This window comes from Petromyzon marinus, unplaced genomic scaffold (genome assembly GCF_048934315.1).
Source record: "Petromyzon marinus isolate PM22_M1 ecotype Great Lakes invasive population unplaced genomic scaffold, UKy_Petmar_22M1.pri1.0 PM_Scaffold_642, whole genome shotgun sequence".
Lineage (NCBI taxonomy): Eukaryota > Metazoa > Chordata > Hyperoartia > Petromyzontiformes > Petromyzontidae > Petromyzon > Petromyzon marinus.
This window is the reverse complement of record NW_027423659.1, coordinates 1-12,500: the sequence shown is the minus strand read 5'-3', so window position 1 is coordinate 12,500 and position 12,500 is coordinate 1. Positions and strand designations below refer to the sequence as shown.

Here is a 12,500-nt window from a genome sequence, read left to right as displayed (position 1 = left end):
GTTGATGATTATTATAGTGGTGTTAATGATGGTGGTGGTTGTAATAATGGTGATGGTGGTTGTAACGATTATGGTGGTGGTGGGTGGGGTGGGTGGTGGTGGGTGTGGTGGTGGTGGTGGTGTGGTGGGTGGGGTGTGGTGGTGGTGGTGGGTGGTGGTGGTGGTGGTGGTGGGTGGGTGGGGTGGTTGGTGGGTGGGTTAGTAGGTGGTGGTGGTGGTGGTGTTGGTGGTTGTAATGATGATGGTGATGATGGTGGTGGTGAATGTGGCAGTGGTGGTAATGATAGTGGTGATGGTAGTGATGGTGGTGGTGATGTTGGTGGTTGTAATGATGATGGTGATGATGGTGGTGGTGGGTCTGATGGTTGTGATAATGATGATGATGGTAGTGATGGTGGTGATGATGTTGATGATTATTATAGTGGTGTTAATGATGGTGGTGGTTGTAATGATGGTGATGGTGGTTGTAATGATTATGGTGGTGGTGGGTGGGGTGGGTGGTGGTGGGTGTGGTGGTGGTGGTGGTGTGGTGGGTGGGGTGTGGTGGTGGTGGTGGTGGTGGTGGGTGGTGGTGGTGGTGGTGGTGGGTGGTGGTGGTGGTAGTGGTGGGATGGTGGTGGTGGTGGGGTGGTGGTGGGGTGGTGGATGGTGGGTGGTGGGGGTGGGTGGGTTAGTAGGTGGTGGTGGTGTGGTGGTGGTGGGTGAGTGAGTGAGCGAGTGGGTGGATGAGTGAGTGGGTGAGTGAGTGAGTGAGCGGGTGGGTGGGTGAGCGGATGGGTGAATGAGCAGGTGGGTGGCTGGGTGGGTGGGTGGACGGGTGAGCGGGTGGGTGGGTGAGCGGGTGGTTGGGGGAGCAGGTGGGTGGGTGGGCGAGTAGGTGGCTTGATGCGTGAGTGAGTAGGCGGGTGAGTGAGTGAGCGAGTGGGTGGGTGAGCGAGTGGGTAGGTGCCATATTGTCTGTCGGTCTGCTACAGCAGAGGTGTAGGGAATTCCAACAAGACCTACATCTCTGCTTTATTGACCTGGTCAAGGCCCTATGATACCATCAGTAGGCCTGGGCTCTGGGTCGTTCTTCGTGCTTTTGGAGTACCTGACCCTCTGCTCACGATCATTAAGGACCTTCATGATGGTGAGCGGGCCCGGGTAAAACTAACGTGGCCGGGAGTTAGAGCCATTCCCTGTTCACCTTGGGGTGCGACATGGATGTCCTCTGGCTCCCACATTATTTAACATCTATTTTGACCACGTAGTTCGTGAATCCTTCAATAGCTGTACCGGGGGAATCTCCATATGGTACAGATATGATGGGAGGCTGATCGACGCCCGGGTACGGTCAAGAGATGGCTCCCTATTGCTCAACCACGTTATGTATGCTGATGATTTGGTAATAGCTGCTACATTCAGAGGAGGAGTTGGAGACGCTGCTGCTGAGACTGGAGCGTGCCACTAAGAGGTGGGGCCTTACCATCAGCCCCACCAAAACTAAGCACCTGCCTGGGTATTTTGTACCATCGGACACTCCACCCCCACAACTCCCAATCGGTGATGGGGCAGTTGTGGAGCGAGTGGAGAGTTTCCCATACCTGGGCAGTGTGCGTATGACCGGCTCCAGTTTAACAGCAGAGGTCTCACTCCGAATCAGTCGAGCGGCAATATCAGTAGACCTGGGCTCTGGGTCGTTCTTCGTGCTTTCGGAGTACCTGACCCTCTGCTCACGATCATCAAAGCACCTTCATGATGGTGAGCGGGCCCGGGTAAAACTAACGTGGCCGGGAGTCAGAGCCATTCCCTGTACACCTTGGGGTGCGACAGGGATTGTCCTCTGGCTCCCACATTATTTAACCCGGCGACACGGGTTCGATTCCCGGGCCTCCCCTAGGTCGACTCAGCCTCGAATGAGTAGCTGGTGCGGCGATGCGTAGTAAACATCGCCACCGGGGAGACAAAGGCGGTCGGGCGTGGTTGCTGGCCACCCACCCCCCTCGTGTACCGTTGCCGGCCTTCATAGGTGCTCGCTAACAGCACTTGCCCCTACAGCCTGCTAGAGGCTACACGGGGGATCTTTGTCTGTGTGTAGGTGCTGCTACTACTGACAGCACTTGCCCCTACAGCCTGCTAGAGGCTACACGGGGGATCTTTGTCTGTGTGTAGGTACTGCTACTACTGACAGCACTTGCCCCTACAGCCTGCTAGAGGCTACCTGGGGGATCTTTGTCTGTGTGTAGGTACTGCTACTCGCTAACAGCACTTGCCCCTACAGCCTGCTAGAGGCTACACGGGGGATCTTTGTCTGTGTGTAGGTGCTGCTACTCGCCAACAGCACTTGCCCCTACAGTCTGTTAAGGCTACACGGGGGATCTTTGCCTGTGTGTAGGTGCTGCTACTCGCTACTCCTGACAGCACTTGCCCCTACAGCCTGCTAGAGGCTACACGGGGGATCTTTGTCTGTGTGTAGGTGCTGCTACTCGCTACTACTGACAGCACTTGCCCCTACAGTCTGCTAGAGGCTACACGGGGGATCTTTGTCTGTGTGTAGGTGCTGCTACTACTGACAGCACTTGCCCCTACAGCCTGCTAGAGGCTACACGGGGGATCTTTGTCTGTGTAGGTGCTGCTACTACTGACAGCACTTGCCCCTACAGCCTGCTAGAGGCTACACGGGGGATCTTTGTCTGTGTGTAGGTGCTGCTACTACTGACAGCACTTGCCCCTACAGCCTGCTAGAGGCTACACGGGGGATCTTTGTCTGTGTGTAGGTGCTGCTACTACTGACAGCACTTGCCCCTACAGCCTGCTAGAGGCTACACGGGGGATCTTTGTCTGTGTGTAGGTACTGCTACTACTGACAGCACTTGCCCCTACAGCCTGCTAGAGGCTACCTGGGGGATCTTTGTCTGTGTGTAGGTACTGCTACTCGCTAACAGCACTTGCCCCTACAGCCTGCTAGAGGCTACACGGGGGATCTTTGTCTGTGTGTAGGTGCTGCTACTCGCCAACAGCACTTGCCCCTACAGTCTGTTAAGGCTACACGGGGGATCTTTGTCTGTGTGTAGGTGCTGCTACTCGCTACTCCTGACAGCACTTGCCCCTACAGCCTGCTAGAGGCTACACGGGGGATCTTTGTCTGTGTGTAGGTGCTGCTACTCGCTACTACTGACAGCACTTGCCCCTACAGTCTGCTAGAGGCTACACGGGGGATCTTTGTCTGTGTGTAGGTGCTGCTACTACTGACAGCACTTGCCCCTACAGCCTGCTAGAGGCTACACGGGGGATCTTTGTCTGTGTAGGTGCTGCTACTACTGACAGCACTTGCCCCTACAGCCTGCTAGAGGCTACACGGGGGATCTTTGTCTGTGTGTAGGTGCTGCTACTACTGACAGCACTTGCCCCTACAGCCTGCTAGAGGCTACACGGGGGATCTTTGTCTGTGTGTAGGTGCTGCTACTACTGACAGCACTTGCCCCTACAGCCTGCTAGAGGCTACACGGGGGATCTTTGTCTGTGTGTAGGTACTGCTACTACTGACAGCACTTGCCCCTACAGCCTGCTAGAGGCTACCTGGGGGATCTTTGTCTGTGTGTAGGTACTGCTACTACTAACAGCACTTGCCCCTACAGCCTGCTAGAGGCTACACGGGGGATCTTTGTGTGTAGGTGCTGCTACTCGCCAACAGCACTTGCCCCTACAGTCTGTTAAGGCTACACGGGGGATCTTTGTCTGTGTGTAGGTGCTACTACTGACAGCACTTGCCCCTACAGCCTGCTAGAAGCTACCTGGGGGATCTTTGTCTGTGTGTAGGTGCTGCTACTCGCTACTACTGACAGCACTTGCCCCTACAGTCTGTTAAGGCTACACGGGGGATCTTTGTCTGTGTGTAGGTGCTGCTACTCGCTAACAGCACTTGCCCCTACAGCCTGGTAGAGGCTACCTGGGGGATCTTTGACTGTGTGTAGGTGCTGCTACTACTGACAGCACTTGCCTTTACAGCCTGCTAGAGGCTACACGGGGGATCTTTGTCTGTGTGTAGGTGCTGCTACTACTGACAGCACTTGCCCCTACAGCCTGCTAGAGGCTACACGGGGGATCTTTGTCTGTGTGTAGGTGCTGCTACTACTGACAGCACTTGCCCCTACAGCCTGCTAGAGGCTACCTGGGGGATCTTTGTCTGTGTGTAGGTGCTGCTACTCGCTAACAGCACTTGCCCCTACAGTCTGTTAGAGGCTACACGGGGGATCTTTGTCTGTGTGTAGGTGCTGCTACTCGCTACTCCTGACAGCACTTGCCCCTACAGCCTGCTAGAGGCTACACGGGGGATCTTTGTCTGTGTGTAGGTGCTGCTACTCGCTACTACTAACAGCACTTGCCCCTACAGCCTGCTACAGGCTACCTGGGGGATCTTTGTCTGTGTGTAGGTGCTGCTACTCGCTAACAGCACTTGCCCCTACAGTCTGTTAAGGCTACACGGGGGATCTTTGTCTGTGTGTAGGTGCTGCTACTCACTACCACTAACAGCACTTGCCCCTACCGTCTGTTAAGGCTACACGGGGGATCTTTGTCTGTGTGTAAGTGCTGCTACTACTGACAGCACTTGCCCCTACAATCTGCTAAGGCTACCTGGGGGACCTTTGTCTGTGTGTAGGAGGAACTCCATGCTGGGCTGTAACGTGATCGCGCTGATTGCTGCCGTCCTCATGGGCTGCTCGGGGGTAGCGAGGTCCTTTGAGATGGTGATTCTTGGACGTCTCATCATCGGTGTCTACTGCGGTGAGGAATCTCTCATCCACCACCACTACCGCCGCTACCGCCGCTACCGCTACCGCCGCTACCGCCACTCTCACACACACAGACACACACACAGATACAGACACAGACACACACACAGACAGACACACAGACACACCTAGACACACAGACACACACAGACACACAGACACACACAGACACAGACACACACAGATACACACAGATACAGACACAGACACACAGACACACGGACACACACAGACACACAGACACACCTAGACACACAGACACACACAGACACACACAGACACAGACACACAGACAAACACAGACACACACAGACACATACATAGACACACCTAGACACACAGACACACACACAGACACACACACACACACAGACACACAGACACATACATAGACACACCTAGACACACACACACACACAGACACACACAGACACACACATAGACGCACAGACACACACACATACAGACACACAGACACACACACACACACACAGACACACACACACAGACACACACATAGACACACACACATAGACCCACAGACACACACACAGACACACACATAGATACCTACACATAGATACACACACGCAGATACACACACAGATACATACACACGCAGGTACACACACACATAGATACATATACACATACACACATACACACAGACATACACACACAGACACACACACAGATACACACACATATACATACACACACATAGATACACACAGATGTATACACAGATACACACACAGATACACACACAGAAACACATACACACACATAGATACACACGCATAAATACATACGCATAGATACACACACACAGAAACGCACAGACACACACACACAGAGACTCACAGAGACCCACAGAGACCAACAGAGACCCATACTCATAGAGACCCAGAGAGACCCAAACTGATAGAGACCCACAGAGACCCATACTCATAGAGACCCACAGAGACCCATACTCATAGAGACCCACAGAGACCCATACTCATAGAGACCCACAGAGACCCATACTCATAGAGACCCACAGAGACCCATACTCATAGAGACCCACAGAGACCCATACTCATGGATTGTGTGAGGAGCTCACAAATCCTCGAAAGATCTGGGCAAGGTCCCATCGGTGAGCTCCTCCGGCGGGCAAGGCTGCGATGGCTGGGTCATGTAGCCCGCATGCCCAGCCACCGCATGCCGAAACAGCTTTTGTTCGGCCGGATTGAGGGGGCTAAGCGGGCGCGGCATGGGCTAGAGAAGAGATGGAGTGATGTGGTACAGGAGGACGTGGAGCTGAGTGGACTTGCCGATGACTGGTACCAGCGGTGTCAAGATCGGCCTCTGTGGAGGAGGCTCGTGAAGGATGCTACTGGGCAGTTGGAGGCAGTCGCCCTCCAACAACAGCGGAGGGCGGAGGAGCGACGCTCACAACAACGAGCGGAGCGCCGGGTGGCTAAAGCACAGCAGGTTGGCACAGTAGGGGGCACAGGTGGTGCATCAGCCAGTCATCTCAGTCAGTCGACCCGTGGCACCTGCTGGGTCTGCCCCGTGACCTCCTGCCAGCGGGCGTTCGACACTTCACGTGGCCTCAAGGTGCACATGGCCTGGCACAAGCGTCGTGGTGACGTCACCGCCACTTAGTGGCGAATGGCGGTTGTTGTTGTGTCTGTGTATGTATCTGTGTGTATGTATCTACGTGTGTGTATCTGTAGCTGTGTATGTATCGGTGTGTATATGTATCTACGTGTATGTTTCTGTGTGTATGTATCTATGTGAGTGTGTGTGTATGTATCTGTGTGTGTGTGTGTCTGTGTGTGTCTGTGTGTGTATGTATCTATGTGTATGTGTCTGTGTGTCTGTGTGTGTGTGTCTGTGTGTGTGTCTGTGCGTGTGTGTGTGTATGTATCTATGTATGTATCTGTGTGTGTATGTATATGTGTGTATGTTTCTATATATCTGTGTGTATGTATCTATGTATGTATATATGTATGTATCTGTGTATATGTATATGTGTGTCTGTGTCTGTGCGTGTCTGTGCGTGTATGTATCTATGTGTGTGTATATATGTATCTCTGTGTGTATGTATCTATGTGTGTGTATGTATATATGTATCTCTGTGTGTATGTATCTATGTGTGTGTATCTGTGTGTGTGTGTATCTGTGTGTGTATGTATCTATATGTGTGTATGTATCTATGTATCTCTGTGTGTATGTATCTCTGTGTGTATCTGTGTGTGTATCTGTGTGTGTATGTATCTATGTGTGTATGTATCTATATGTGTGTATGTATCTATGTGTGTATGTGTGTGTGTGTGCAGGGTTGATCTCTGGCCTGGTGCCCATGTACGTGAGCGAGATCGCTCCCACAAGTCTCCGTGTGTGTGTATGTATCTATGTGTGTGTATGTATCTATGTATCTCTGTGTGTATGTATCTATATGTGTGTATGTATCTATATGTGTGTATGTATGTATGTATCTATGTGTGTGTGTGTGTCTGTGTATCTCTGTGTGTGTATGTATCTCTGTGTGTATGTATCTATGTGTGTGTATGTATCTGTGTATCTCTGTGTGTATGTATCTATGTATGTATCTGTGTGTATGTATCTCTGTGTGTGTATCTGTGTATCTCCGTGTGTGTATCTATATGTGTGTATGTATGTATGTATCTATGTGTGTGTGTCTGTGTATCTCTGTGTGTGTATGTATCTCTGTGTGTATGTATCTATGTGTGTGTATGTATCTGTGTATCTCTGTGTGTATGTATCTATGTATGTATCTGTGTGTATGTATCTCTGTGTGTGTATCTGTGTATCTCTGTGTGTGTATCTGTGTGTGTGTATCTGTGTGTGTATGTATCTGTGTGTATGTATGTATCTCTGTGTGTATGTATCTATGTGTGTGTATGTATATGTGTATCTCTGTGTGTATGTATCTATGTATGTGTGTATCTGTGTGTGTATCTCTGTGTGTGTATCTGTGTGTGTATGTATCTATATGTGTATATGTATCTATCTATATATCTCTGTGTGTATGTATCTATGTATGTATATGTGTGTATGTATCTCTGTGTGTATCTGTGTATCTCTGTGTGTGTATCTGTGTGTATGTATCTATATGTGTGTATGTATCTATGTATATGTATCTCTGTGTGTATGTATCTATATGTGTGTATGTCTCTATGTATCTCTGTGTATATGTATCTATGTGTGTATCTATGTGTGTATGTATCTATGTATGTATCTGTGTGTATGTATCTATGTATGTATCTGTGTGTGTGTATCTCTGTGTGTGTATCTGTGTATCTCCGTGTGTGTATCTGTGTGTGTGTGTCTGTGTGTGTATGTATCTATATGTGTGTATGCATCTATGTATCTATATGTGTGTCTGTATGTATCTATGTGTGTGTATGTATCTATGTGTGTGTATGCAGGGTTGATCTCTGGCCTGGTGCCCATGTACGTGGGCGAGATCGCCCCCACAAGTCTTCGAGGGGCACTGGGAACCCTCCACCAGTTGGGGGTGGTCATTGGGATCCTCATTGCACAGGTCGGGGATCGATACCCCCTCTGTCTCTACCCCCTCTCTCTCTACCCCCTCTCTAGCCCCTCTCTCTACCCTCTCTCTCTCTACCCCCTCTCTCTCTACCCCCCCTGTCTCTCTACCCCCTCTCTCTCTACCCCCTCTCTAGCCCCTCTCTCTACCCTCTCTCTCTCTACCCTCTCTCTCTCTACCCCCTCTCTCTCTACCCCCTCTCTACCCCCCCCTCTCTCTACCCCTCTCTCTCTCTACCCCCTCTCTCTCTACCCCCTCTCTCTACCCCCTCTCTCTCTCTACCCCCTCTCTCTCTACCCCTTCTCTAGCCCCTCTCTCTACCCCCTCTCTCTCTACCCCCTGTGTCTCTACCCCCTGTCTCTACCCCGTGTGTCTCTACCCCCTCTCTCTCTCTACCCCCTCTCTCTACCCCCCTCTCTCTCTACCCCTCTCTCTACCCCCTCTCTCTCTACCCCTTCTCTCTCTACCCCCTCTCTCTCTCTACCCCCTCTCTCTCTACCCCTTCTCTAGCCCCTCTCTCTACCCCCTCTCTCTCTACCCCCTCTCTCTCTACCCCCTCTCTCTACCCCCTGTCTCTACCCCCTCTCTCTCTCTCTACCCCCTCTCTCTCTACCCCTCTCTCTCTACCCCTCTCTCTCTCTACCCCCTCTCTCTCTACCCCCTCTGTCTCTACCCCCTCTCTCTCTCTACCCCCTCTCTCTCTACCCCTTCTCTAGCCCCTCTCTCTACCCCCTCTCTCTCTACCCCCTCTCTCTCTACCCCCTCTCTCTCTACCCCCTGTCTCTACCCCCTCTCTCTCTCTACCCCCTCTCTCTCTACCCCTCTCTCTCTACCCCCTCTGTCTCTACCCCCTCTCTCTACCCCCTCACTACCCCCTCTCTAGCCCCTCTCTCTCTACCCCCCCTCTCTCTACCCCCTCTCTACCCCCTCTCTACCCCCTCTCTCTCTACCCCCCTCTGTCTCTACCCCCTCTCTCTCTACCCCCTCTCTCTCTACCCCCTCTGTCTCTACCCCCTCTGTCTCTACCCCCTCTCTCTCTACCCCCTCTCTCTCTATCCCCTCTCTCTCTAGCCCCTCTCTACCCCCTCTGTCTCTACCCCCTCTCTCTCTACCCCCTCTCTCTCTACCCCCTCTCTACCCCCTGTCTCTCTACCCCGTCTCTAGCCCCTCTCTACCCCCTCTGTCTCTACCCCCTCTCTCTCTACCCCCTGTCTCTCTACCCCCTCTCTCTACCCCCTCTCTACCCCCTGTCTCTCTACCCCGTCTCTAGCCCCTCTCTACCCCCTCTCTCTCTACCCCCTCTCTCTACCCCCATCTCTCTCTACCCCTCTCTCTCTCTACTCTCTCTCTCTACCCACTCTCCCTCTCTCTCTACCCCCTCTCTCTCTACCCCCCACTAACTCACCACCACCACCACCCCCCACTAACTCACCACCACCACTACCCCCCCACTAACTCACTACCCCCCACTACCCCCCACTACTACTGCTGCAGGTGTTGGGTCTGGACGTGCTGCTGGGCACGGCAGGAGGCTGGCCCTACCTGCTGACCCTCACCACTACCCCCACTACCCCCCACTACCCCCCACTACCCCCCACTACTACAGGTGCTGGGCCTGGACGTGCTGCTGGGCACAGCAGGAGGCTGGCCCTACCTGCTGACCCTCACCACTACCCCCCACTACCCCCCCACTACCCCCCACTACCCCCCACTACTGCTGTAGGTGCTGGGTCTGGACGTGCTGCTGGGCACAGCAGGAGGCTGGCCCTACCTGCTGACCCTCACCACTACCCCCCACTACCCCCCACTACCCCCCACTACTACAGGTGCTGGGCCTGGACGTGCTGCTGGGCACGGCAGGAGGCTGGCCCTACCTGCTGGCCCTCACCACTACCCCCCACTACCCCCCACTACCCCCCACTACCCCCCACTACCCCCCACTACTACAGGTGCTGGGTCTGGACGTGCTGCTGGGCACGGCAGGAGGCTGGCCCTACCTGCTGACCCTCACCACCACCACTACCCCCCACTACCCCCCACTACCCCCCACTACCCCCCACTACTACAGGTGCTGGGTCTGGACGTGCTGCTGGGCACAGCAGGAGGCTGGCCCTACCTGCTGACCCTCACCACCACCACTACCCCCCACTACCCCCCACTACCCCCCACTACCCCCCACTACTACAGGTGCTGGGTCTGGACGTGCTGCTGGGCACAGCAGGAGGCTGGCCCTACCTGCTGACCCTCACCACTACCCCCCACTACCCCCCCACTACCCCCCACTACCCCCCACTACTACAGGTGCTGGGTCTGGACGTGCTGCTAGGCACAGCAGGAGGCTGGCCCTACCTGCTGGCTCTCACCACTACCCCCCACTACCCCCCCACTACCCCCCACTACTGCTGCAGGTGCTGGGTCTGGACGTGCTGCTGGGCACAGCAGGAGGCTGGCCCTACCTGCTGGCTCTCACCACTACCCCCCACTACCCCCCACTACCCCCCACTACCCCCCACTACCCCCCACTACTGTAGGTGCTGGGCCTGGACGTGCTGCTGGGCACAGCAGGAGGCTGGCCCTACCTGCTGACCCTCACCACTACCCCCCACTACCCCCCACTACCCCCCACTACTGCTGTAGGTGCTGGGTCTGGACGTGGTGCTGGGCACAGCAGGAGGCTGGCCCTACCTGCTGGCTCTCACCACTACCCCCCACTACCCCCCACTACCCCCCACTACCCCCCACTACTACAGGTGCTGGGTCTGGACGTGCTGCTGGGCACGGCAGGAGGCTGGCCCTACCTGCTGGCTCTCACCACTACCCCCCACTACCCCCCACTACCCCCCACTACTGTAGGTGCTGGGTCTGGACGTGCTGCTGGGCACGGCAGGAGGCTGGCCCTACCTGCTGGCTCTCACCACTACCCCCCACTACCCCCCCACTACCCCCCACTACTACAGGTGCTGGGTCTGGACGTGCTGTTGGGCACAGCAGGAGGCTGGCCCTACCTGCTGGCTCTCACCACTACCCCCCACTACCCCCCCACTACCCCCCACTACTACAGGTGCTGGGTCTGGACGTGCTGTTGGGCACAGCAAGAGGCTGGCCCTACCTGCTGGCTCTCACCACTACCCCCCACTACCCCCCCACTACCCCCCACTACTGTAGGTGCTGGGTCTGGACGTGCTGCTGGGCACGGCAGGAGGCTGGCCCTACCTGCTGGCTCTCACCACTACCCCCCACTACCCCCCACTACCCCCCACTACCCCCCACTACTACAGGTGCTGGGCCTGGACGTGCTGCTGGGCACAGCAAGAGGCTGGCCCTACCTGCTGGCTCTCACTGGCCTGCCGGCCCTCATGCAGGCCGCTTTGCTGACGGCCTGTGCCCAGAGCCCGCGGTTTCTGCTCATCAATCGCAACCAGGAGGCACTTGCCCGTAACGGTGTGGACACACAGTACACACACATATACACAGTACACACATACATATAGTACACACATAGTGTACACACATAGTGTACACACAGTACACACATATACACACATATACACACACATAGTACACACATATACACACATATACACATACATAGTACACACATAGTACACACATATACACAGTACACACACATAGTGTACACACATAGTGTACACACACATAGTACACACATATACACACATATACACATACATAGTACACACATAGTACACACATATACACAGTACACACACATAGTGTACACACATAGTGTACACACACATAGTACACACACACATATACACATAGTACACACATAGTGTACACACAGTACACACAGTGTACACACACACACATAGTGTACACACAGTGTACACACAGCGTACACACACACACATAGTGTGCACACAGTACACACATATACACACATATACACAGTACACATAGTGTACACACATAGTACACACATAGTGTACACACACATAGTACACACACACATATACACACACACATAGTGTACACACACATAGTACACACACACATATACACACATAGTGTACACACATAGTACACACATAGTGTACACACACATAGTACACACACACATATACACACATAGTGTACACACATAGTACACACATAGTGTACACACACATAGTACACACACACATATACACACACACATAGTGTAC

At 53.7% G+C, this 12,500-nt stretch overlaps 1 protein-coding gene across 2 annotated transcripts in view; it reads left to right on the top strand.

Moving 5' to 3' along the window:
* LOC142923747 (solute carrier family 2, facilitated glucose transporter member 1-like) overlaps positions 1-12,484 on the top strand; it is a 13,354-nt gene extending 870 nt beyond the window's left edge. Inside the window, exons 2-4 of one of the 2 annotated variants that reach the window (XM_076064731.1) lie at positions 4,640-4,764; positions 8,210-8,325; positions 11,610-12,484. In XM_076064731.1, the coding sequence (XP_075920846.1) occupies positions 4,640-4,764; positions 8,210-8,325; positions 11,610-11,822 (454 nt within the window). In that variant the 3' untranslated portion in view covers positions 11,823-12,484. The other variant, XM_076064732.1, reaches the window with a different exon arrangement.
* Positions 12,485-12,500: the final 16 nt, after the last annotated feature.